Source organism: Podarcis melisellensis (genome assembly GCF_964234715.1).
Source record: "Podarcis melisellensis genome assembly, chromosome: 3".
Taxonomy (NCBI): Eukaryota; Metazoa; Chordata; class Lepidosauria; order Squamata; family Lacertidae; genus Podarcis; species Podarcis melisellensis.
This window is the reverse complement of record NC_138530.1, coordinates 84,886,775-84,911,319: the sequence shown is the minus strand read 5'-3', so window position 1 is coordinate 84,911,319 and position 24,545 is coordinate 84,886,775. Positions and strand designations below refer to the sequence as shown.

Sequence of the window (24,545 nt, the reverse complement as noted above, 5' to 3'; positions counted from 1 at the left end):
TCCACGGTTTTCCATGGAACCTCAATTCACATACCTTACTCCTGACCTGACCCATTGCACTGAACTGAATAAAAAGTATTTGATTGAGCTAAAAATTATATTCAAGAGGCAGGGGTGCCAGATTTCAACATGGGATGAGGGGTGGACTGTTCAATCACTGCATAGGCCAAAGGAAGAGGCACTACTGAAGCCAGAACTTACAGAAATTGTGTTCTGCTTAAATGGTACCTCTGCAAAGCAGTCTGATCTAGGGTAAAGGAAATAAGTACTGCCTTGTAGAACCAAACCTTCATCTATTCAAGCATCATGTTTCTTAAAAGCGGCCAGCCAAATAAATGATGCAGGGAAGTTCACCAGCAGGTCACAACAATTTCTGCATATTTTCCAACATAATAGCATAATTACAGAAATGCATATTAGCAGTTCGTTTGATTGCCAAACAAAGAGGAAAGGGGGGGGGGTGAAGCAGAGTTCTGATAGATCAGAACAGGGAGCATATAGAAGCACTTTATCCTCTGCACTGGGCAAGCATCCTGCCTTTAAAACTTACCTTGACGGCTGTCTGGCTTATCTGAAAAGAACAAGAAAAAGTCAGGCAAAACTTACTTGAGAAAGGCAAAGGCAAATGACTTGCAGGAAAACCCCAAGGAGGCAGGAAAACCTCTTGCCTGGAACACTGAGAGCCATGGACTTGTCTCTGATTGCCTCAGATGGATTTTAGGATGTTAAAAAATCACCCCCAGAAGGACCCCTCCAGAACACCTAGAATGGCACAGTCTGCAATAGGCACAGTTATTCTGCTAATGAATGGCTGTGGAGGAGGGTAACAGAGATTGGAGGAAACCTGATGGCTAGAAAGGAGGGATTGAATGACACTGGCTTTTTAACCCTTTGCCCTGCAGCCAGCAGACTGCATCTTCCAGCAACTTTTGGCTTGATCTATGCTTTGAGCAGAATGATCAGGCAAAGATTATTGCAATTATTTTCCCCAGCCCGTTATAATATATCGCTAGAAAGGAAATGCATGAAGGCACTTTGAATCCCCCAATCTTCTAAAACTAAGGCCGTGTACAAACTTCCATTTACTCTGCAATCAGTGCACACCCACTTGTTTGGGAAGCAGTGTACACGTGAAATACACAGTCTATAATCTAGCCTGTCTTTTTTTGTGAAACACTGTGTTCTTATGCATTTCCCCCCAAACCAGCTCTGATCCAAATTGAGAAAAAGAATGACCTAGCTGCATTTTAAGATGCTGGTGTGTACACAGCCCAAGCACAGACCTTACACTACAATCTTACCGAACTCCGAGCTGTAAGTTCACCGCAAGTTTCTCTCTGGGGTCGTTGAGGGTCACAATGAATCATCATCCACTGGATCTCAAACTAGGACAGAAACAGGGAAGGTGGTTTACCTTTTCATAGTGGTTTAGCAACAGCACCATTCCAACTCACTAACCTTTAACATTCTTTTAAGTGTTGGATGATTATTTCATTGATTTCCAAGCCTTCCCTTTCCTGAAGGCTGGATACAGATAGCAGCATTGCCTCATCCCTTTGATCCTCACAAACTTGTGAGGTAGGTAGTAATTGCCTCCATTCTGTGGGTGGAAATGGAGGCTGGCAGAGCGATTACTCAAAGAGCGCTTGATGGATAAGCAAACTGTCCCCAGATATTTGAAGGCAAAATGTCTCTGCATCACACCAGTTTAGAGCCGTGGATTACCATGCTAAAAAAAGAATGACACCAAAATGTGACCAGAATGCATTCCTTCCAAATGGCCACAGGAATGTGCAAAACTTCTGAATGGCCCCTAGAATGCATTAAACCAAGGGTTTATTTATACAGTTGTCTTTAGGGACCCAATCAAAATGGCCAAACAAAAAAGTACTGCATATAGAAGTTACTTGTCCTGGACGTATTAGCATATGAATAAACAGATGGGCAAAGGGATACTAGCACAGTATATCTATATTCTGTGAAGACATCCCAAGAGAACCCTGCTGTGTGTGAACTGCATTCATATAACAAATTCTGATGAATTAAATCCTTAAATTGCTTTCTCATACCTGTGTTTCTTCGTATGTTTAATGGAGGGACAAATTACAGATATAGTCTTTTCTATAAGGAATGCATCATTTAACTAATCTGTGTCCGTTAGTATGTTTAATGAAGGGATAAAACAGAAACGTATAGTCCTTTATGAAAGGAAATTTGTAACTTTACCATTCTACATCTGTTCAAGAGGTGAAAGGCTTTTGTGCGTGTCAGCTGTGCTGGAACAACATGTCTATTTCTGAATAGACCCCTTCAAAATGTTTTACATTACTTTTCTTGGACAGAAGGGATTTGAACTCAGATCTTTATAAAGAGACCCTCACTGGTTCTTAGTCAAATTCCAGTTGTGCTGCTCAGATTAAGAAAAGGGTAATATTTGGTTTTGCTTTTAAATTAACATTTGTTGGTTCTTTTTCTTCCAAAAGTTTGAATTTAAGGGGGGGGATCCTAGTGAGGTAAAAGAACAGACTGCAAAGGAATACAGAATCATGTAGACTTGACTCCTGTGTACACTACAATGCTCTTAAAACATTTTTTTTTTTGCAATGTTCCTTTGAAATGGCCAAGATATCAAACACTTCTCTCTGTGAGGTTTACAAATGGTACATTTGAATGTTTGCATATTAGTTGGGGGGAATATTTACAGGCTGAAAACCAGAGTCAACTGCTGAACCAAAACACAGAGGGGTCATTTCCACCTATTAACAGGTTCACCTATTAATGTAATTTTCTGCATGGTACATCAGTTGTATGGTGCTATCTACTCAGAAAAATATTCCAATGCAAACTCGTAGTATTCCTTTTCAAGGAAAGGGCCTTTCTGTTGCTAAATCACCCTTTTTCTGATTCTACAAGATCTTTTGAAAATATTGTATTAGATCAGGTCACAACACTAAGAAAGGCTGAGAATCACAGAACTATTTTTCTTGAATGCTTTGGGGACAGAGTATAAGCCTGCAGCACCCATGATTTCCTTGTTTTGACCCGTGTTTTTCCAATATGGATCATTTTGTTGATATTATCTATGTTCCTAAAATCTTTCTGTGCACAACCTTCCATAACTTCTTGACTTCCTCTTCTATACATCATGTCATCTCATTTCCTATATTCAAACCTGCCTGTTGCTGAGCTAATGTCCTTACCCATTTGAGTCTAAGAACCATAGTATTTTGCCATATTCTCTAACTAGTACAAACTTATTTCTACATTATTCATACAATCAACGAGACTTTTAAGTCTGAACTCCTCTAAGATAATATGCAAAATCACCTTTATTCCCAAATATGCTTTTGCATTTCTCTGGGGCATTTCACAAATTATCTCCTGCCTCTTATAATCATTATAAGTGATTACGATTTCATTTTCTCTCCCTATTCTGGAGTTTCTAGGTTTCCAGTATTTAGAGTACATTTGGTTTCCTAGTGTTATCATCTCTCTTACATCCTTACTGCGCATTTCACATGCATAACTGATTGCAAATTACGTGGACCTGCCATTGAACAGAAACTTCCAAGTGTGTTTCAGATCAGGGTTTTAGTTTACATCTAGCTGTTAGTTTTATATCATTAAATCTACCAAGAAACTCTCTTTGTTCTCAGAAATCACCAGACAGGCAAACAATCAAGGGAATGTGTGCCCTGACTTTCCATGCTGGTATTATAAGATTATAAGGATGTGATACAAGCAATTTAGCATGGATTTATTAATGATCCCTAGGATCTGCTTAATTCTATTATTTTTATAATCATCTGCAAACCAAGCTACCTTTAACTATTATTTTTAATTACTCTTGACACCTATGCTTTTGATGAGCTGGTTTGCATAATATGGTGGGCCAGCGTATAAATAATGCAACCCATCTCTTAACTTCTTAACTATGGTGGAAGGTTCAAGTACAGGGTGTGAAACCATGTGCTCCTTCTCCCCAGGCCCTCCCCTCTCAGGCATTAATCTTCTGTTTGCTTCAGCAATGTCAACAACACTAACCAGGGTTTACACCCTTAACCAAAGTCTGCAAACCAACTTCAAAACGTTTCTAACCTAGTTAGAAACAGCAAGTCTTGATTAGCATTAATCGTAGCTAAGTGTCAATGTAAATCTTAACAGAATATTTCTATTATGTGGGAATTAATGCCAGGAAGCCCAGGTACTGGGTGAAGGATATATGCAGTTCATCAGCTAAGTAACGTGAATTTTGAAAATGCACATGCTATGGTAAATGCAGATATATTACTGTAATACATTACAGAAAAGACCACAATGTACAGAAATACTGATTTGCACCTCCCCCCCCCCGCCCCATCCCTAATGCTTAGAACCTGAAAATTAAACTTTTTCAACCATCATTTGAATTCCCTATGCAGGTAATCAACTTCTAGGCATCACTGGTTATATTGCCATCTAGTGGGTGATTCGGCTGAATCCAAGGGTGTCCACAGTTCTTACGCTCCTGTCAATAAGCAAAAGAGGTAGCCACCTGATAGTTTCCTTTATGTAAATAAGACTTGTGGTCAGTGTAATGGAGGTCAGTGTTTTCAAGTGGAGTAGTCGGTGCATTTCATGAAACAGGATGTGATGTCTGCAGCTCTCAACCTATTTATCCTGGAGTGAATATCCCCTTGTTACAAACCTCAAAGAATGAATAAGGACAGCTCTACAGAGACGAATGCTTCCAAAAAGGCAGAGGGGATATAACAAAAGGCTGTCAGCCAGCAGTGAGCAAAGCCTTTGGAAGCATGTGGGAAGAATAATTGCTGCAGCCAACAAATCATTTAAGCCAAAGTCCCTGGCTACGTGCCACTTTAGGCCCATTATGGTCAAATCATGTAGGAGTCTAATCAAAATGCAATAACACAAGAGCAATTTCCTTCATCTGCAGACAGGTAATAAGAATATTAATGGAGCAAATAAGTTTAGACAGGATGGGCAGCCCAATTCTAAGTGGGTGCTGTAAGCTACAGCAGCAGAACTGTGCCCTAGTACATCTAAAATGGAATTCAATTGAGACAGAACCATGTGTCTCTGTTTTGCCTTGTAATTTTTCAACAGCTAAAAGAGGCCTTCAGCAGCAGATACTGTACTCCTCAGCATTCTAACACGACACTCTGAAAGCTCTTTGGATCCCTTCGTGCTCCCCGCCCCCAATCTCACCTCTCAGCACAGTTTAGCTGAGTCATGGGCAAACACCACAAAACAGGCAGTTCAACACATAGAGTGGTACCTCGGATTACAAACACCTCGGGTTACAGACTCCGCTAACGCGGAAGTAGTACCTCGGTTTAAGAACTTTACCTCAGAATGAGAACAGAAATCGTGTGACAGCGGCACAACAGCAGCAGGAGGCCCCATTAGCTAAAGTGGTACCTCAGGTTAAGAACAGTTTCAGGATAAGAACAGACCACCGGAACGAATTAAGTTCATAACCAGAGGTACCACTGTATAGCTAAAAATTACCTGTTTGCTTCTGCTTGGTGAACAGCTCTGCCTCAGCTACAGTATCAAACATAGATTAGCCCTGTTGCATCTAAAGTGGAATTCAATTGAGACCAGTGAAGTAAAATGCCTGGCTGCTGTTTCATTAACTTGACGTTAGTGAAATAAAGGACCATTGCTTTGCCTATTCATTGGCCAACATAACCACAGTCACCTGCATTAAGCTTGATATTGATATTTGTTTGTTCTTAAACAATTTATTCAAATGTGGGCCAACTTCCACTTCCTTTCAAACATGATGAACATTGTGAACCATTTTAAGATTTTGCTCCTTCAAGGGAACAGATAATTACTACCACTCATAGTGCCACTACAAGTTATTTGTTGACTACCCACAGAAGTGATCAGGCAAAAGTTAGGAAGTTAAACAGTCTTTCCTCTGTTTGCTCTTCTTGCTTCCCATTAAAAACAGCAACAACAGTGGGATAGAGGGGAAAGAACAATTGTTCATGCACAGTTGATCCCTGATGAATCCACCTAGCTCCTAGTAAGGCATTATTGTACATAGGATGTGACCCAACTGAAATTACAGTGGTACCTCTGGTTACGTACTTAATTTGTTCCGTAGGTCCGTTCTTAACCTGAAACTGTTCTTAACCTGAAGCACCACTTTAGCTAATGGGGCCTCCTGCTGCTGCCGCGCCACCGCCGCCGCACGATTTTTGTTCTCATCCTGAAGCAAAGTTCTTAACCCAAGGTACTATTTCTGCGTTAGCGGAGTCTGTAACCTGAAGTGTATGTAAACCGAGGTACCACTGTACTAGAAACAAGATAGAAAATATCATTAATCCTAATTACTGACAGTACAAATTTAGTAAAATAGGGGTGAATTAGTAAATTCTTACATGTGTGCATTCTTTTAATGCCTCTATTTGCTTTCTATGGAACAAAACACCTTTTTTTGGAAATAAAAGTGCAGCATGACTCATTATCCAAAAGAGGAATTTCCACATCTTCATGGTACAAATTATTTTCTATCTGTCATAGACGGTAGGTACTTCACACTTACTTACATACTTCACACCAATCACAATTCCTCTCTGAAAATAAATATGCTCATTATACAGTGTCACAGCTGAGGTTCCTGAATACTAACTTTCTTGGCGGAGGAACAGAGAAGAAAGGACTTCAAAAATTACTATGATCAGAATAATTTAGTAACAGTTTTCTCATGCAAAGCAATTATTGCTTCTGCATTGTGATGTCATAAGCAAGGAGGTCTGACTACGTCTGAAGATTCCGAAGCTCTGGCCCTACTGCGGTTACAGGATTTCAATACCAAGTAGTGATTTTATTCCATGAAATGTTATCTTGTGAGATTGTGGGGGGGGGGGTCATGTTCTGTGGTGACCATTGCAGAAAAAAGGCCAAGATAATGTCATTTCTATCCTGAGGTTTTGAAATTAACAGGACTATAGCTCAAATATAATAAATATTACTTTCAATGGATACCCCCACATAAATCAATTGAACTTTTAATGTCACCAAGAACACAATTAATTCTTATAAGCTGCTTAATCATAATAAAGTTTAAAGATGGTCACGTTCACTGCAAATGTGTAAAGGTTTGGTAGCTTTTAATTATGTTTTGTAATGAGTTGAGGTAAGTCTTGTACTTAATTCTTTGGCAGAACATTAAATCCACAGTCCATTATTGTCACGGCCACCCAGGTTTGGTCCCAGCTCACAAGAGACCTCACTCCGTTGCAGCTTATTTACAGGAAAAGTTTATTGAAGATTTCTGCTTCTCATACAGTTCAGCATTGTGGCCGTACGTCTGCCACGTTAGACCGCTGAAGTCCCCTCTGACTCCTCCCCTCTTCCGCACCAACTTAATAGCCTGGCTCTAGACCACCTCTTCCTCTCCTTTCTTTTCCGCAGGGTCTTCCTGCCCCCCTGGGTTCCCTCTCTCCGTGACTCGCCTGAGGCTGAATCCTCTGCCGCCTCTTCCCCCCTCTTTCTGGCTTTAGGGCCGGGCTCCTCCCCTGAGCTCTCTCCACTTCCGCGCGCCTCTACGTTTGAACTTGGCGCGCGTACGTTGCTGCTGACCTTTCTTTCGACCGCTACACCACCCCCTGCTCTGCTCTCCACCCTTTCCGGCTGAACACCCTGCTCCAACCCCCTCTCTCTGTTCTCTCCTAATCCTGCTCCCTCCGAGAGGCTGACGACTCCACCCCCTTTTCTCCGTTCCGGCTGAGACGTCTCTTGCTTCCTCTGTCTTCCACTGGGCTCCTCTCCGCTTCTCCCTTCTCCTCCCCTTTGCTTGATTAAGGTAACCCCCTTTTGAGAATCCTCTGACTCGCTGCTCAGACTCGTGGATTCCCTCAGAATTCCGTCATCTTCTTCCTCATCCTTCTGCCCCTCCTCCCACTCGCTCTCCGTCTCCTCTGTCATCTCCTCCTCTCTCCCAGAAACCCTGACAATTATAATCTGGTTTATTAAATTATCTATTGTTTTCAGAATTGTCCCCCCGCTCCTTCCCCAGTATCTACAGGGTTCTTAAAGGATCAGTACAAGCAACTTTCCAGATATATGACTATAATAAGGTTTTCTAATTTAAACCTTGTTAAAAGATAATCAATGCTTCCCTATAATATCAAAATTGCAGGGCCGTATCTTCCTGCCCCATTTGAAAAATATATATTGTGATGCCAACCTACACCTATCCCTCCACCCTGCCCCACAAAAAAGTCAAGGAAAGCTAAAGGAAATACTTTCTTTGTAAATGTAAATGTTTAAAACTTACCGGAACTGAAATTTGAGGATTATCTTTCAGTTTTCCCAGTGTGGTAAAGCCATCAACGTTGATCTTTCCTCTTGGTTTTATGGCTAAAGTCTGGATCTGAGTACAGTCAACATAAAGAGTGACAGCACTCCTTTCTATGCCAACCATAACCTTATGCCACTGGGAATCAAAGAGATACGGCAAATCCAGAAACGTTGCTGTCTGGAGACTTCCATCAATCCCTTTATATGAGTACTCAAGAGACTTGGCTTGCCCATTAAACTTCAATCCAACTTGCTCTTTTCCAGAAGAGTCTAGAACCTGCCAAACGCTCCAATACTTCTGAAGAGTAGTTCCAGCCATTCGAAAAGTCGTTAGAATGGAATATTCATTAGGTAATCCATTAGGATACAAAGACCTGTATAGGATCAAAGTAAATCAGGCTTGTTGTTGTTTATTTGCTCATCTGATTTAGCACTTGGGATGAACTGTCAAAATGGAAAGATTACTCATTCAGTAGAGCATGAAACCCTTAATCTAAGGGTTCAAGCCCCACATTGGACAACAAATTCCTGCATTGCAAAGGGTTGGATGAGATGACCCTCATGGTACCTTCCAACTCACAATTCTATGATTTTATAAGAGTTGACCACCTCAGGGCAGCATCCTCTCACTAGTAGTTTTGTCCCAGTCTGAGTCATCAGCTCTTTACTGCTGGTCAAAGGAATTGTGACTCAAAAATATTAGCTCTTCCTATGTCACAAACAACTCAAGACAAGGCATCATGCTTACGACCTTTTAGCCAGTAACAGTGAGGTGACCTAAACCAAATCAATCCAGATCAATAGCAAGCCCACTTAGCCAACAGTGACCACATTTAAAACTTTCTATGCATTTGTTGCCAGTAAAGTTACGTTACTGAATTCATGGACACATGATTAAAGCAATAATAATAATAATAATAATAATAATAATAATAATAATAATAATAATATATTTATAACCCACCCATCTGGCTGGGTTTCCCCAGCCACTCTGGGAGGCTTCCAACAAAACACTAAAATACAATAACCTATTAAACATTAAAAGCTTCCCTAAACAGGGCTGCCTTCAGATGTCTTCTGAAAGTTTGGTAGTTATTTTTCTCTTTGACATCTGGTGGGAGGGTGTTCCACAGGGCGGGTGCCACTACCGAGAAGTGTTCCTGCCTTTGAGACCTGCTCCTGCAGTCTTAGCTTTGCTGGGTGGATCTGCACTCAGGCTCCACTCGCTGTTTGAATATTTGACCATAATGTGTTATGTCAGCAGGCAATAAATGGTGCATACTATAGAACTGGCTGTTTTCTCATATTGTTCTTCCTCCCTTACCTTTAAAAACTGCTTGAAGCCTATTATTACTACTACTACTACTACTATTATTATTATTTATAGTAAAAAAAAAACCTCCAGATGCTTTTACAGCTTTCCCTACTGGTTCCTTTTCTGCATTTCCACTTCCTGTTCCCTTCTTACCTGTTTTAATTAATTTAATTTAATTTAATTATATGTGTTTATGCTATTACTCAAAGGACGGACATAAGCTAAATGGTGGTGATGCTAAACAACAGCAATTATTTTTATTTACAACCATGATGATAGACCTATTAAATCCACCATAAATATTCCCCAGTTTCAAAGCAACAATTAAGGCCAGTTTATTACACGGTGGAAATGTTATCTGAGTGTGCTTGGGTCAAGTGCCATCAATGCTGAAAGGATCATGTGACTGACTTGTCATAAATTGTATACGTTTGCTGCCTATAAAGTCTCCAGAACCATTATCAAAGCCTCAAAAAATTTGAATCCTCAATCTACCTGTACAATGCTGGCTCTCAGATCACTTTAATTAGCATTGTGGTAGTGTGGCAAATGTGAGCTGATAAACTCTGGTAAAACACTGTTACATTTACAACCCATCTTCCTTGCAAGAGTAGTGCACATTATCCCACTACTGTATTCCTCACAATTATCCTGTGATATAGGTAGCTTAGTGTCTGGCCTAAACCTACATGGGGAACTTAACAACAGAGGAAGGATATGAACTGAGGTCTCTTGAGCAGTAGCTATTATAACACAGTGCCCAAAATGAAGCAATCCAACAATGAAACAGGACAATCAGCTTACGCTCCTTGGGGAGGGGAGGGTTAAATAAATAATAAACATAGGATAAATAATAATAAAATATTGATGGTAAATAATTGCAATTCAAAGTGAACACTGAATTGCTGGGGGGAAAGAGACACAGTGATAAAGAATTCACTTTGTGCTATTCACTGAGAAGAGGAAAAATTGCTGAAACAAAACTGATAATCCTTTCATTTTTATTCTTACATTAGTTTCCAAGGTTTCCTTGGAGATATGCAAATAGGAACCACTGAAATTTCCTTCATCCCTTAAAGGAGCCTTGCCAAACAATATAGAGTTTGCATGCTCGGGGGGTGGGGGGGAATAGCTTAGCTGGTGCTGCAGTCGCAGACACATTTTTATAATATTTGCTAGAATATTTTTAATATGCCATCTAAAGGATATACATAAGAGGGGATCTTTAATTCATTAACCATGGAGGCACATGAGGGGTATGGTCTACTTTTATGAACAAAGACCAACCCCCCCCCAAAAAAAATATAAGGTCCACTTTGACACATTGAATCCTTTTCTTCTACTTTTGTTTTTTTATCCATCTCCACTAAAGTGACACTTGGGGTGGGGGAACCTAACATGCTCAGTAATCCTAATATGGTAGAAGCTGATGGATCTGTTATACAGGTGGTAGAGAACTGAGGTGGCATTTCAACAGTTTTAAATATGCATCTTGAAAATCCAGACCCAGTGATGCCTCAGCAGTTTTCCGAAGTCTGGAAACAGGTGTTTCTTGAACTTATGTGTTCTTAAATTGTTAATTGCTTGCAATAATGCCATGAGGCAGCAAAAAGACATGCTGACAGAGGAACCAGCGGATGCATCCCTATTGCTGTTGCAGGATCAGCTATTCAACATCTGGCACTGCCTTTCCACCCTGGGAGGAAATATCTACCAACAGCCAAGACCTCAAGTACTAAATAATTTGAGCAACATCACTCTGCTCTTGCTGTCTGTACATTCAGAGGATAAGCAGAGCTCCTTTATCTTTTCCTTTTATACTTAAAAACATAGCATAAAAACATAGCATAAAACCCAAACCAAGATAGTATTGTTATATATGGCTCTCTGGGTTTGAGAGATGCAGCCTCTTCATTGCACAGCAGGGACTATATTACTATATGCTTACACAGCCCAGTCCTACAAATCATCACCCAGTGATTTCAGTCTTTACTACCAGGTTAAGTATGCATAGGATTTCAGCCTTAATGCTTTTTATCTTTGTATCTAATGCAATGTTCCTTATTGTGAACATGATTACAAAGAAAGGATCTCAGCCACTGACTCAAAAAAGATGAAAAGCATCCTAATTTGTTGATTATTTGGTGTTGATTTTAGCAATAAATCAAAAGTAACACCAGGGTTGACAACATGGTGTCCTCCCAGCTACTGCTGAGCTACATGTGCTTCTCTGAACTCATTAAATACACACACACACACACACACACACACACACACACACTCTTCGGTCTTCCTCCTAGCAAAGAAGAGGAAGTGATGTCAAGGGGAAATGATGTCACTGGGCTTGAATGGATGCATAGTTCAACCACTCTGACCTCCACCGCACTGACAGCACCCGCGGTCCTCTTTTAACTCAGCAGATCACCTCCAATCCTGCTTTACCAGTTGAGAGACTATGGCAAATTTAAAATATGGGGTGAGGTGCAGAGGGAAATCCCATACACCCAGAGGGAAATCCCATACATCACAGATATAAAACAAAAGGACTTATGCATTAATGCAGGGTTGCCAACCAGTACTTATAGAAACAAAATATGTCATAGCTTCTTAGGTAGGTATAGGTTCTTAAAGTGATCTTTTTATGACAAAACACTTGTAAATAGTCTAGTACTCCATCTGATATGTTTGAGACAAAGCTGTCACACCTGCTTTGCTCTGTGGCACCCTTGAGCTTAGACTTTTAGTTCATGATATCCAATTCCCAATGTAATACCAACAATGAGTTTGAACTTTTTTGGGGGGGAGTGGGTGGGTAGGACTAACAACACTGAAGGACTGTGACCCCTGCCCATAACAACAAAGCTAAGAATGGATAGCATATATAGAGGAATGCACTGCAAAACCAATGTGCTTCATCCTATACGCAAATCTGTAACAGAAGAATAACCCTGAGTGGCTCTTTCAGCACCGGTTTTGGTGAACAGCACCGCTGCAACTGCTTGAAGCCACCAGGTGGCACGCGATTCAACCACTGCTTTAAACTGCTGCATTCTTTAAGGAAAGACAGTGAGTCCTTTCAACCGTACCCAGACAAATTACAGGAAAGCTAGCCCATTTCCTGCATAATAGCTGGCTGCTGTTGTGCTCCAGACTAATATTAAAAATAATTACATGCTTCATATATGAATAAACGATAGTGTAGGGCGTTGAGGTGTAACGGCTTTATTAGCAGGATTCTGGAACGGCTGTATTACTCACAGTCAGGCTAGGCAAGTTGCATAAAATATGCTACAGCCTCATCTAAGGTGGCCTCTGCAATTCGCTCACAGATTAAACACCCACTATTAATTTGGGAACCTGGAATTGATGCCTGTAAATATAATCTTCTGTGCTGCACCTTGGTAAGCCACCATGCCACATTCTTTCCCCTAGCTCACAAAAGATTCTAATTGTGGCAGAAATGTTTTAAGATTCAAACATGTTCCACATTGTAAGGTGGGAATATATCTTGCCCTAATAAATTGTTTTATATGCTAACATATCATTTCTCTTTAATTTTTTAATATATTTTTTTAATGATGGAAAAACAAGGACAAATGTAGCCGGTTGAGAGTTTGCCAAGGTCAGGCTTCCTGAAGTTTCTGCAAAACAGTGTTGGGTCTCTTGTTAATTTGTGAATATCGCCGATTTCAACTGACCGGTTCACACAATCACGTGTGTTGGGTACTTGAGAAGCAGTTGCAAATCTGTGCAATATCAATGGTGGGGCTGGAGTGAATTTAGTTTAAGTGCATAAGTGAAAATGCATATTCAGTAGTCTATTTTCTTTTGCTGTTTTAATAGTGGTGGAGAAGCTGCAGGGCAATGCTTGCTTGGGTGACCCTGTCAGATGTCTGTACAAAAAAAAGGGTAAGATATTCCCCATAAAAGTTAGTACCTGTCTTATGAGATAGTAAGGTACTGTACTCAACATCTCATCACTCAGAGAATTACTACTCAGTTACTTGCCGCTGAATGTTTGAAGCTCCTTGACTGGGAATTATTGTGCTAGTGGCAGCATGGGGCAATATGACCCTGTCTGTCTGGCCACGAGGTCTATTTCACACGTGGAAGTTGGGACTTGATACTGTGGGCTTCAGTTGATGAATATTCATATATGAACTAACTCTCAGTAACCTCTGGAAACAACAGAAAGGCTCAACTGGGAAAGAACGCAGCATGTAGAGTAGCTGCACAAGCACTTCACTCTGAATTCAGATGCTATTTGCATGCATCACAACGCAAACAGCTGGTGTACACAATAAATTTGGGTAGCTTCACCCAGAAGCAAAAGAGGGAATTAATTTGTGGGATGGAGGGCACAATTTATATCTTGCAAGGTACTTTGCCCCGCTAAGTAAAGGGAGAGTTGTGCATTTAAACATAGATTTAAAAACAAATAATGAAAGCAACAGTATAGATTACCTAGTTGGGATCCTGAAGTCTACATTTGTGCTTAACTTGTAAGCCACTTGTAAAGCTGTGGAGCCCACCACACGCTGGATGATGCCTCTGGAAGCAGCTTTATCAAGTTGGAACTGTGAAATCAGGTCATATCCTAAAGGAACAAATATGCACATTTAAAAAAACCTTCCATTGAGCAATCATGTAGCTTGAAAACCTAGTCTGAGTTTTCCCTTTGGTCTCTCTTTTGATATGCACTCCCCTGCTGTTTTAACTCATTAAAAAAAAAACCTGTTTCAAATTAAATTAAAATGCTTGGTTTTTATGTAGCTTGTTTTTAATAATGTGGTGAGAAATCGTGGACATAACAATTGACACAAGGAAGCAAGATAATAGACAGATAGCTATGTCTGCAAGGATGCAGTTTTCAAAAAGAAGGTCTGAAACAATTTATTTGGAAGACATCATTAGTGTATACTTGCCTGGTAGATCATCTTGGCGAAACCTAGTTGGTGGGCAGAGGTCAGTCTTTGTGTTGGAATTGAATGTAAGTGGAAATCCTGCAAGAAACACCAGACACAGGCATCTATGTCCATTATTTAATTTATCAGTTTTTCAGCCTAACCTTCTTGTGATGGTCCCACTGCAGGTTACATTCCAAAACAACAATTAAAACCCATTAGCTTACAAAACCCAAAACCAACCTTCATGCTGTTGAATAGCCTTGGACATTGAGTCATATCCTTGGATTTTAACTTCATAGAAATTAATAGTATTTACTTCCAAACTTATTTCATTTAGGGTTGGGGTGCAAAAGGCTCCAGAGGAAACATAATTAATGAAAAGTCACAGGAGGAAAAAAGGGCCAAACTGGAGCAATTGAAGCTAATGGTGAGACTGTCTGAGACTGTCATCACATCCACAATGGCCAGATTATGGTAGATAATTGTGTTAGATTTCTTGGGAAATATATAAAACAGAGAGCAGTAGAGAACACCCCTTCCCTTCCCTGCCATTTCTGAAGAGCCTCTGCCGTCTCTGACATGGGTTTGTAATATAAAGAGTTCTACAGTGCAGAGCTATTTGTGGTTTGGACAACCATGAAAAAGTTGTAGCTAGCTAGTTAGCTAAGTCAACACCTATATATAATTCAAAGAGCCAACTCTGCTCCAGCAAAACCAGCAGTTGGGAATCCAAGCTCTTGGCTTCCTTCCCTTCCTCTTTGATATTTCAGATGTTCCCACTCTTTCCTCTCCCATGTTTGATCACACAACAAGCCCTGTAAGGTGAGAGCAAGAGCTGGGAGGGAGTTCTGAAGAAGAACTTTTTTTAAAAGCCTCTTGCACGAACAAGTAGCCATTTCACTGTTTGAAACACCCCCTCTCTGTGAGCACACATCCCAGCCCATTCATGCGACACCCTAAACCCCTCCCTAAAGAACCAAAAAGGAAACTTAAACATTGGTTTAAGGTAGCTTTAGGGATTCTACCTATGCAATATTTCAAGCCAAGATGGAAAATGTCACTGGAGGCTGGAAGAAAGGCTTACACAGTTTGAAAAGAGATACCTTTCCAGAATACAGAGAGCGTCTGGTCTATTTCAAGAACTGACACTTAGTTGTAGATTTCCATTTTCCAAGCCTAGAAAATGGAACATGCAAAATCTGTTGCCTCTTCTTCCCCAAGAGCTGAGCTTGCTATTCTTTTAGGGATTTCATTTTGCTAATTAGTATTTATTGTCCATATCCGACATGTCTTCTTAAAAGACAGCTGGAGATATGTTGGTCCCAAGGAATGAAATTTACAAAGGGAAATGTTTGTTAGCCACTTACATCACAATAAAATTGTAAATCTTCGAGGAGTCACAAGATTCTTTATCATTATTAACAGGCTTGAGTGTGCCTGTTCTACTGAGGTTGCATTTTTTATTGACTCTGCATTGTATGAGTGCTCCTGCTTTTGGGCTATACAGAACTCTTCCTCAAGTTGTTCTATACAATGCAATCCAATTCACATTCAGAAAATGTGGATCCAATAAAATTCACCACCATGCTAATTTATAAATGTGTAATTTTAAGAATATAATAACGTTCACTCTGTTTCCTTTACATTGCATTTTTTAAAATGCTAAATGTAAGAGATAGGTTTAAATGCCAGATATCAAAAGGCACTGTTTTCCAAAAATTCAAGCTGCCCTTCTTTCTCATTTACATACCCACATTTATAACGCACACATAAGAATCTAACCCCGTTCCTCAATTTGTTACAGTGCAATCCTATACATGTCTACTCAAAAGTAATCCCCACCGAATTCAGTGGTACTTGCTCTTGTATAAATAGGTATAGGATTGCAGGAGAAGGCTCTGAGTATGGTAGAACTGTTTTCACTGCCAACATCTTTACTACGTGTAATAAAATAGACCCTTACTTGTCTGCTGTTGAGCAGTAGTGGATGCCAGAAACCCAAGAAAACAGCACAAATAACAGAAAAGTTGGTATTGCCTGTAAGGAAAGAAAGACAGCTTAAACATGAACATACACGGCCTAATAATGTCACCCACTTTCATCTCACAGCCGTGCATATAAAATGCATAAAAGCACGACTTAAATCTTTGCTAGCACAGATGGCAAGCAAAGCTCCAAAATTTCAGGTTTGTGTCTTTTCCCCCAACAGTACAACAAAACGTTGCCTTAGCATTTGTCTCAGATACCTGTTCTTACATATATAACTGTCAGAAGAAAAAAGGAAGACACAGAGGGCAGCAAAGCCTATTTTTAATGCAATTAATTGTTCTTTCCTCCTCTATCAGTGGCGCCCCTCAGTTAGATATGCAGTACATCACTTACCGGTGGTGCTGCATTTCCCCACCCGGTTTTTGTGCTTAGGCACCTAAGCAGCTGACTTTTCTGCCTATGGTCCCATCAACTTAAGGGTGAGAGGGTCCCAGAGTCAGTGCTCTCTGTCCTCCTGCAAAGGCGTCTGTGTGTGCGAAGAAACACCAACGGTTGGAGCCGTTTTAATAATCTGGATGAGAAGTGGAGGTGGGCACTAAGCAGGCCTACGTGTTCCCGAGGGGACATGCGGGAGGAATTTAGCTGGGATATAAAAAAGGGGAGGGGAGCAGGAGCGAGGGGTGTGGATATAAGTAGGAATTCCTAAGTTAAACAATGCTGCCCAGTGAGTAAGTTACATGGCAGGAAAGGAAGGGAGGGGAGTAGCTGATGGGAAAGAAACATGAGGTTAGACCCTGGAGGTGACCCAGCAAAGATTATGTATACTTTGGCAATTCCACTAATCAGGGTAAGTTCAAATGCTGCCATGGGGGGGGGGGGAGGAACTTCTCATTTCTCACTGACTTCCTAATGAGGCAGTCTCTCAGCTCCCAGTCCTGCAGTAGAGGAATTTTGCTGAAACAGAAGCAAGCCATTTATGTAGGGTTCACTGCTTAAGTACGGATCTTGCCAAAGAATACAGATTACCTAGTTATATATTGCGACCCGGCAGGTTAATCAGTCTCTAACCAGTCACTTTAGTTTGGATATATTTTCAAGCACAGAAAACCACACAGGTAGATCTGTCCATGTGGATGGACAGAGGGCGAGAAACCCAGTGGATCATCAGCTCATGATAGTCTGGTGCAGGGGCCGCAGGAGAGGGAGATTGCTTTAATTCCTAGAAGACTTTCAGTAAAAGCTACAAGAGATTATAAGTCAGCACAAACCAAAGAGCTTTAGAAAGGCCTCACTGTAAAAAGCTCCCGAAGTACACAAAGGAGAAGGGCTTCTCTGTTAACGTCCAGACAGAATACAATAAAACGTGGTTGGAGCAAACTATTTCCTGACTTGCACGCTCTGTTTCAAAGGGAAAATATCAGGTACTGTAACTTAGAAAGACGGCATTGTGAAAAATATGGTGCAGATCAGTGAAGACCAGTGGTCAAAGATAATAAGATCTATTTGCCATTTCCAACAAGGAGAGAACTGCATGGGCCACCACTGGCGTAAATTGACTATTATTATTTAGAGTAGTGTGAGTGTCTGAGAAAAGGAAAACAGCTCTTGGCTAAGGCCAGAATCACATTTTTAATAAGTCTGGCTTTGCCTCTCTGTGGTACATCTTGGGGCACATAATTGGAATTGTTTGAACTGAGTTGCAGTTAACTGTACCGCTTTCTGCTATTTGCATGTATGTGACCATAAGGACAGCCATTATGAAAGACAGCAACTATACTGAAGTCTCCCAACAGAAGTCAATGTAAAAATTATTACAGAGGAAGCCAGCAAGGTAAGTCAACACAAGGTGCATTCTCTGATCTTCCAGGCTTGTGATTTTCAGCTGTATCACACATAGCACAGCATTCCTGCCCAAAATAGAACTTACTGTTGCTCTTGAATCATCTAAGTACAAAGCTACTGAAGTGGAAACACAACAGGAACAGGTTTGCAGATGTCAGTCAATATGAACTCAATGTCAGTCAATATGAACTAAATTCTCAAGTCAAATTGAACAGGCATGTGATGGACAATAAAGTGACATCCTAATTGGATAATCAAATCATTATGGTTGACTCAATATAAATTGCATCTGCAAAAGATGTATGAGTAAATGTGTGTCAGACAGGCCCAATCCTACTTCCTGGGAAACCAGTGAGCTGCTGTATTCATAGATACTATCAGGTCCACGATGTGTCATATACTTCATGTCTCCTCTTTCTAGTCTATTGAATTGCCCAACAGCTGCCTTGCAACCTCTTGTATTGGCTCTGTCATTCCCAAGTAGCCATGTGCTCCTCAGGATCCTTTGGTTTCAATGGGAAAACTGCAAATATTTAGTGCACAGACAAATTCTACCTCCTCTGAACAAGTGTTTTCTGGCTCTGGGGGCTTGCGTATTCTGACACTGCAGAAAAACAGATTTCCTGAAGTGTGCATTCTACCCCGCCATACAATGGAAAGTTGCCTAAGAGTATAGAATACACCCCAAAAACCATGAGTGTGATTTTTTTTTTAATTGTCAATTGGATAAAAGTTAAGGTGCCCTAGAGTTTTAACCACAGATGATGAGCAGGGAAGCCACAGCTGGCTATGGCTGTTCTGCAGGTGTTTCTAGTGGAGAAGGAGATTGTGATGGCTCTGAAAACACATTAATATCTTTTTATGGTGCAGAAAGCTGGGTGAGTGGTAGCAGGGTCTCAAAGATGCCTTCTCTGTTCCCTAAGTCCCTATCAGTCCAATCCAATAAATCCCTTGCAGGAATGAAAGATTCAATGCACATACAGTGCTCCCCCATCCACAAGGACTTTCCTGTTGACTTTAGTGCAGCGGACAGCTCACTGATGGGTGCCAAAGCCAGTTTCACCTCACAGCAGATCAGAAAGTATATTATCTGTGCTATTATAGGTGCCAGTAACTGGCAGCTTGCAGACTGAATATAGCTTCCTCAAGGCTGCCATCTGGCTTTCCAGTTGCTCCCCCCACCCCCACCCCCACCCCCGTCCTCTCCTGCAGATTTCCTGGAACAGCTCAGAGGAAGAAATGGTGCAAAAGGAAGAGGGAAAATTCTCTCTCTGCTTCATTCTGGAGGTGGTACGGCTGAACCATTGCTGTCCAAATCACACACATTCGTTTTGCTGTTGTTCTGTTTCATTATGATCTCTGCAGGTTTTGCAAGTTTACAAAACAATCTGCAGAATCCGTTTGGCTGGAATGACCAGGGATGATAAAAGGGTAGAAGAAAATAATGGCCCATACTCTGGGCAACAATGGACCTGTCAAACATCCCCAGTCTTGTTTGGTATCCCTTTGAAAGAAAGAGAAGGGACAGGTGGGAAGGAACACGGTATGTGGAACGGCAGGTGGAAGAGAAAATGCAATCACCAGTTCCTGTTATTATTTCTAAGCAGATATTGAAGATGCAAAGGGGGGGGGAATCAGAACATAAAGCTATAGTAATGTAAGAATATAATGTTCAGTTAAGAGCTGAAATTGTTTTCTGTGGCTATCTAATCCCATTGAAAGTAATGCTGGCTTTGATGTGATTTCGCTCTTGCTTCTGCTTCCTTATATTCCCATGCAAGCTGTCTCCTCCTTCATTTCTCTGCCTTCCCCTCTGCCATTGCCTACATTCCTGTATCTCACATGTGGCTGTGTGAAAGAAAACATAAGCAAGATGTTGAGATCTCCCTCTATTTCCCAACATACGGCATTCTTTTTGATGTCACTACATGCTGTGAAGTAATTAAGTTTTGAGTAACACAGATATTAACTGGGAGCTGGATACATTTCCTTCTCTGATTGATGCATACACTGCTTGAATAAATGCTTTGTTGTTTTGTTTTGTTTTGTTTTGGCTTGCTATGCCCTTCCCAGCCCCACCTGCAACATATATTTAAACCCGAGAGTTTACTCAGCTATATAAACTTATAATGCATTCCAAATAAATTTGTAGGTCGCCATACAAAAAAATCTGGGTCTAAGTGTTACAACTTACCCTGCCTTACACCTTCAGGATTGGGGTGTGTGTACGTATACACACACACACAAACAGTAAAATCTTTTTTAAAAAAACATTATTTCAAATGTATCACTGAAATCACCCTTAGCCACAATCACTAGATTACTGCCAAACAAAAATGGCATTTGAGCACCTTGAAAAGGTGTTCAAACTAAAGCTATGGTGCATGTAGGAAGAAGAAGAAGAAGAAGAAGAAGAAGAAGAAGAAGAAGAAGAAGAAGAAGAAGAAGAAGAAGAAGAATAGTAGTAGTAGTAGTAGTAGTTTGGATTTGATATCCCGCCTTTCACTCCCTTTAAGGAGTCTCAAAGCGGCTAACATTCTCCTTTCCCTTCCTCCCCACAACAAACACTCTGTGAGGTGAGTGGGGCTGAGAGACTTCAGAGAAGTGTGACTAGCCCAAGGTCACCCAGCAGCTGCATGTGGAGGAGCGGAGACAAGAACCCGGTTCCCCAGATTACGAGACTACCGCTCTTAACCACTACACCACACTGGCTATCACACTGGAAGAAGACAGTTGAGTCTCCAGCTGTTTTTGGACTACAATTCCCATCATCCCTGATTACTGGTATTGCTAGCCAGGGATGATGGGAGTTGTAGTCCAAAATTAGCTGGAAAACCAAGTTTAGGAAACACTGACCTAGAACATAGATGCATGCTTGAACCAGCTTGAAATGCACTCCAATTTGGAATTGGGCTGCTAAAAAAAAAAAGGGAGGAGGAGGAGAGTGTCTACTGGATAATTTAAAATGATTATTTTTGGCTAACCCCTATTCCAAATTGGGTTTCTGTCATGACCCAGGTAGAGGTCTACATGCCACCAACCCCACCTTTTCCTCAGGCTGCCCCCTTTCCCCACAAGTAACTCAGCTGGAAACGCTAAAAAGGAAGGGTTGACACAGACCTTTAATATCTGGATGCTGCTAGAGCACGTGGAACATAACCTAGGCAAGCCAGGAAGCATAACAAATATATTTATCTATGACATTTTAATCCCGTCATTCCAAGGAGCTGAGGGCAGGGAATGTTGTTCCACCCCACTGCATCCTTACAACAAGCCTGTGATGTAGGTTAGACTTGTGACCTTCACAGCTGAATGTGGATTGGAAATTGGGCTTCTCTGCTACTAGTCCAACATTCTAACCTCTATACCACACCTTATGTGCACCAACACATTGGGTACCAACTGAAGTCTCTAAGCAGTTGTCAAGGGCCGTCTCAGGTATTATCACTTCTGATCTTAGGTTCAGTTACAGATAGGTAGCCGTGTTGGTCTGCCATAGTCAAAACAAAATAAAAAAATTCCTTCCAGTAGCACCATAAAGACCAACTAAGTTAGTTCTTGGTATGAGCTTGGTATGCATGCACACGAAAGCTCATACCAAGAACTAACTTAGTTGGTCTTTAAGGTGCTACTGGAAGGAATTTTTTTATTTTGTTCTGATCTTAGGGTTAAAGTTGTAGTCCAAAATTACCGTCTGAATTAAGGTCCTAAATCATCTGGTAAGAAAGCAGCAGCTAAATACTGAAGTAAGTGTGCAAAGTTCAGTACAGCAGCTCAGTGTTTAAATTACAATGAAAGAAGAAACAAGAGGAAAAGAAGTGCCCCCCACACCCTGTGATGCAAAATAAATAACATATCCAAATCTGCTATTGTATTCAACACGAATAGTTTAATGTACTGTATATAATATCCCTGATACAGTTTACTGGAATATAGCTCAATCATATAGTGTTGTCCAGCTCTTCCAGCACACAAATACTGTATGGAAATGCAAGACTGTATCCCCACGCGGCAACAGATTCATTCTTTCATCTACATCACCTCTATTGAGTGCACAAGCTATTATTGCTCTTTGTGGAAGTATTCTGCATGCTAGGACCCTGGACAGGAATGGGCTACTCCATAGCCTATATTGAACTGGGAAGCCCCTTCTGCCCAACATTGAAGAAAATGGTCAGGGATATGTGTTTGAAACAAAATACACCAATAGTTGAGATCTATTCTCACATTATTCTGTGTACAATGCTTACACTGAAGCAAGTGCCATTGTGCCCACTAAATTAAGCAATCTCATTAAATCAAGCCAAGTTAAATGTTGTAGCCAATAGTTCTTAATGATCACATCCTTTTAGTCATGTACTCAATCTGTTTTTGAAAAAGAAAATATAAAAATGCCCCATTTTACCTTTTAAAAAATGTAACTAGTGATCAACCTCACTGTGATTTCAAACTATTTTTGTGTTCGTAGTGGGGCGCACTGTGTATGTTCGCATTATTTATTTGTATCAAAAAAACCCCTCTTTCTTCAGTTTTAAAATGCTCATAAAAGTGGAGTTTAGTAAAACAAAATGCAAACAATAAATTAATCCTAATGAGAGATAAACAAAAAATGAATGGCACGAACTGCAATTCTGGCACCTTCAGTCAGTGCGGCATGAGATTCTTAATCTCAGGGTTGTGGGTTTGAGCCCCAGGTTGGGCATAAGATTCCTGCATTTCAGGGGGTTGGACTAGAAGACCCTCGTGGTCCCTTCCAACTCCATGAAAGCCTGTCTGAAATAAGCATGCTGAATTGACCCATTCACTTTGATGTAGCATGTCTCTGGACCATCGCTAATAAAAGAAGCCGCTCTGTTGGCTGCTGAAGACATATTGATATGCAGCAGACGCGGCACCCAAAAGCAACATCTCATTACCAGAATCAATGAATAGCAAGGAGCATGGAGGAAGTTGCTCTCTCAGGTTGCATAGTGATGTAAAGGTAAGAGGTGAGCAGCATCTAGCTCTAGCAGTAGTTGTCTTATATGCTCTTGCTGCATTCAGCTCCAGCAGAAGTTTCCAAGTTGTCTTCAGTCTTACATATTTCACATTACAAAAGTCTAGTTACAAAAGTAAGGAGGCCAACAGTCATGGCCAAGTTATTGTTGTTGTAAGAAGGAGCACAGCTGGTGTTGAGCCAAAGCTTGCCAAACATGCTTTGGGATACAGAATCGGCCGGAAAATCCAGGAGACCCAGAACCAGGAGCGTCCACAAACTGCAGTCCTGCTATTTCAGGAGGAGGAATGTGAACCATCCAGACTGGCATTTCTGCTTTTGCGTGTTGTTCTAGGACCACCCACCGTGAGGAACTCTGTCTTGCCTTAATTATGTCAGGTTATTCACTCCCATTACCATACTTAGGTAATCATTCAAATACAAAACTGCCAAGTCTGTTTCAGGAGAGATGAAGGAGAGATGGCAAGAAGAAAACAGAGATGAAAGGTCTGATGACAACCCACTCCAAAACTCTGGACAACAACTCCCGGCTGTTTTATACAGATACTTAAAAATAAATAAATGCCATGTATGTTGAAAAGCTTGAAGGACAGAATAGACCTGTGTGGCACTCCAGAATAGAGATGACTAGTCTATAATTTCAGCCTTTGATAGTTCTCACTGGATGTTCCCTTCAACTTTGTATAATCTCATTGGCCAATTGTCAGAAATAGAAATGTATGCCAGGAATCGTTTTAGCAATGCAGTGAAAGATGGCAGAAGTGCATCTCACAGCCCAAAGATTACATACTGTTGATACTGTAGAAAATAAAATGGTAGAGAAAGTTGTCATTCAGAAATCATGCATGTTTTTAAGAATAATAAAAGGGTTTGAATTAAGAAACTTCCATTATAAGTAGATGACTCTACTTTTATCTATGTAGGCCACTGCTAGCAAGAAAACAATCCCATGAAATTAGTGGCATGGCTATTTTAGAGTTGGATACATCACTCTTGACTAAACTGGAAGAATGCAATGGTGTTGAGTGTTCTGAAAGATAGATTTGCCAGAATATATTTCCTGTAAGGATGGGCATGGTGCTGTCCTACATTGGAGAAATGAGGGCATCTAGTAGGTGGTGAATGAGCAAGAGCGTGTATTGGAAGTTTGCCCCAGGTCTGGTTGTTCTTAATTAAA

The 24,545-nt window shown here is 40.8% G+C and overlaps 1 protein-coding gene across 5 annotated transcripts in view; it reads right to left on the bottom strand.

Annotated features, from left to right (window-relative positions):
- Positions 1 to 17,046, bottom strand: part of COL9A1 (collagen type IX alpha 1 chain) — a 62,043-nt gene extending 44,997 nt beyond the window's left edge. Inside the window, exons 1-7 of one of the 5 annotated variants that reach the window (XM_081906115.1) lie at positions 16,924 to 17,046; positions 16,505 to 16,578; positions 14,560 to 14,637; positions 14,099 to 14,231; positions 8,297 to 8,693; positions 1,302 to 1,385; positions 551 to 571 (exon numbers count right to left, since the gene is read on the bottom strand). In XM_081906115.1, coding sequence (XP_081762241.1) covers positions 551 to 571; positions 1,302 to 1,385; positions 8,297 to 8,693; positions 14,099 to 14,231; positions 14,560 to 14,637; positions 16,505 to 16,578; positions 16,924 to 16,937 — 801 coding nt within the window. In that variant the 5' untranslated portion in view covers positions 16,938 to 17,046. Of the gene's footprint in view, positions 1 to 550; positions 572 to 606; positions 849 to 1,301; positions 1,386 to 6,395; positions 6,525 to 6,559; positions 7,107 to 8,296; positions 8,694 to 14,098; positions 14,232 to 14,559; positions 14,638 to 16,504; positions 16,579 to 16,923 lie in introns of those variants that run through there. The other 4 variants (XM_081906117.1, XM_081906118.1, XM_081906116.1 and 1 more) reach the window with 4 other exon arrangements.
- Positions 17,047 to 24,545: the final 7,499 nt, after the last annotated feature.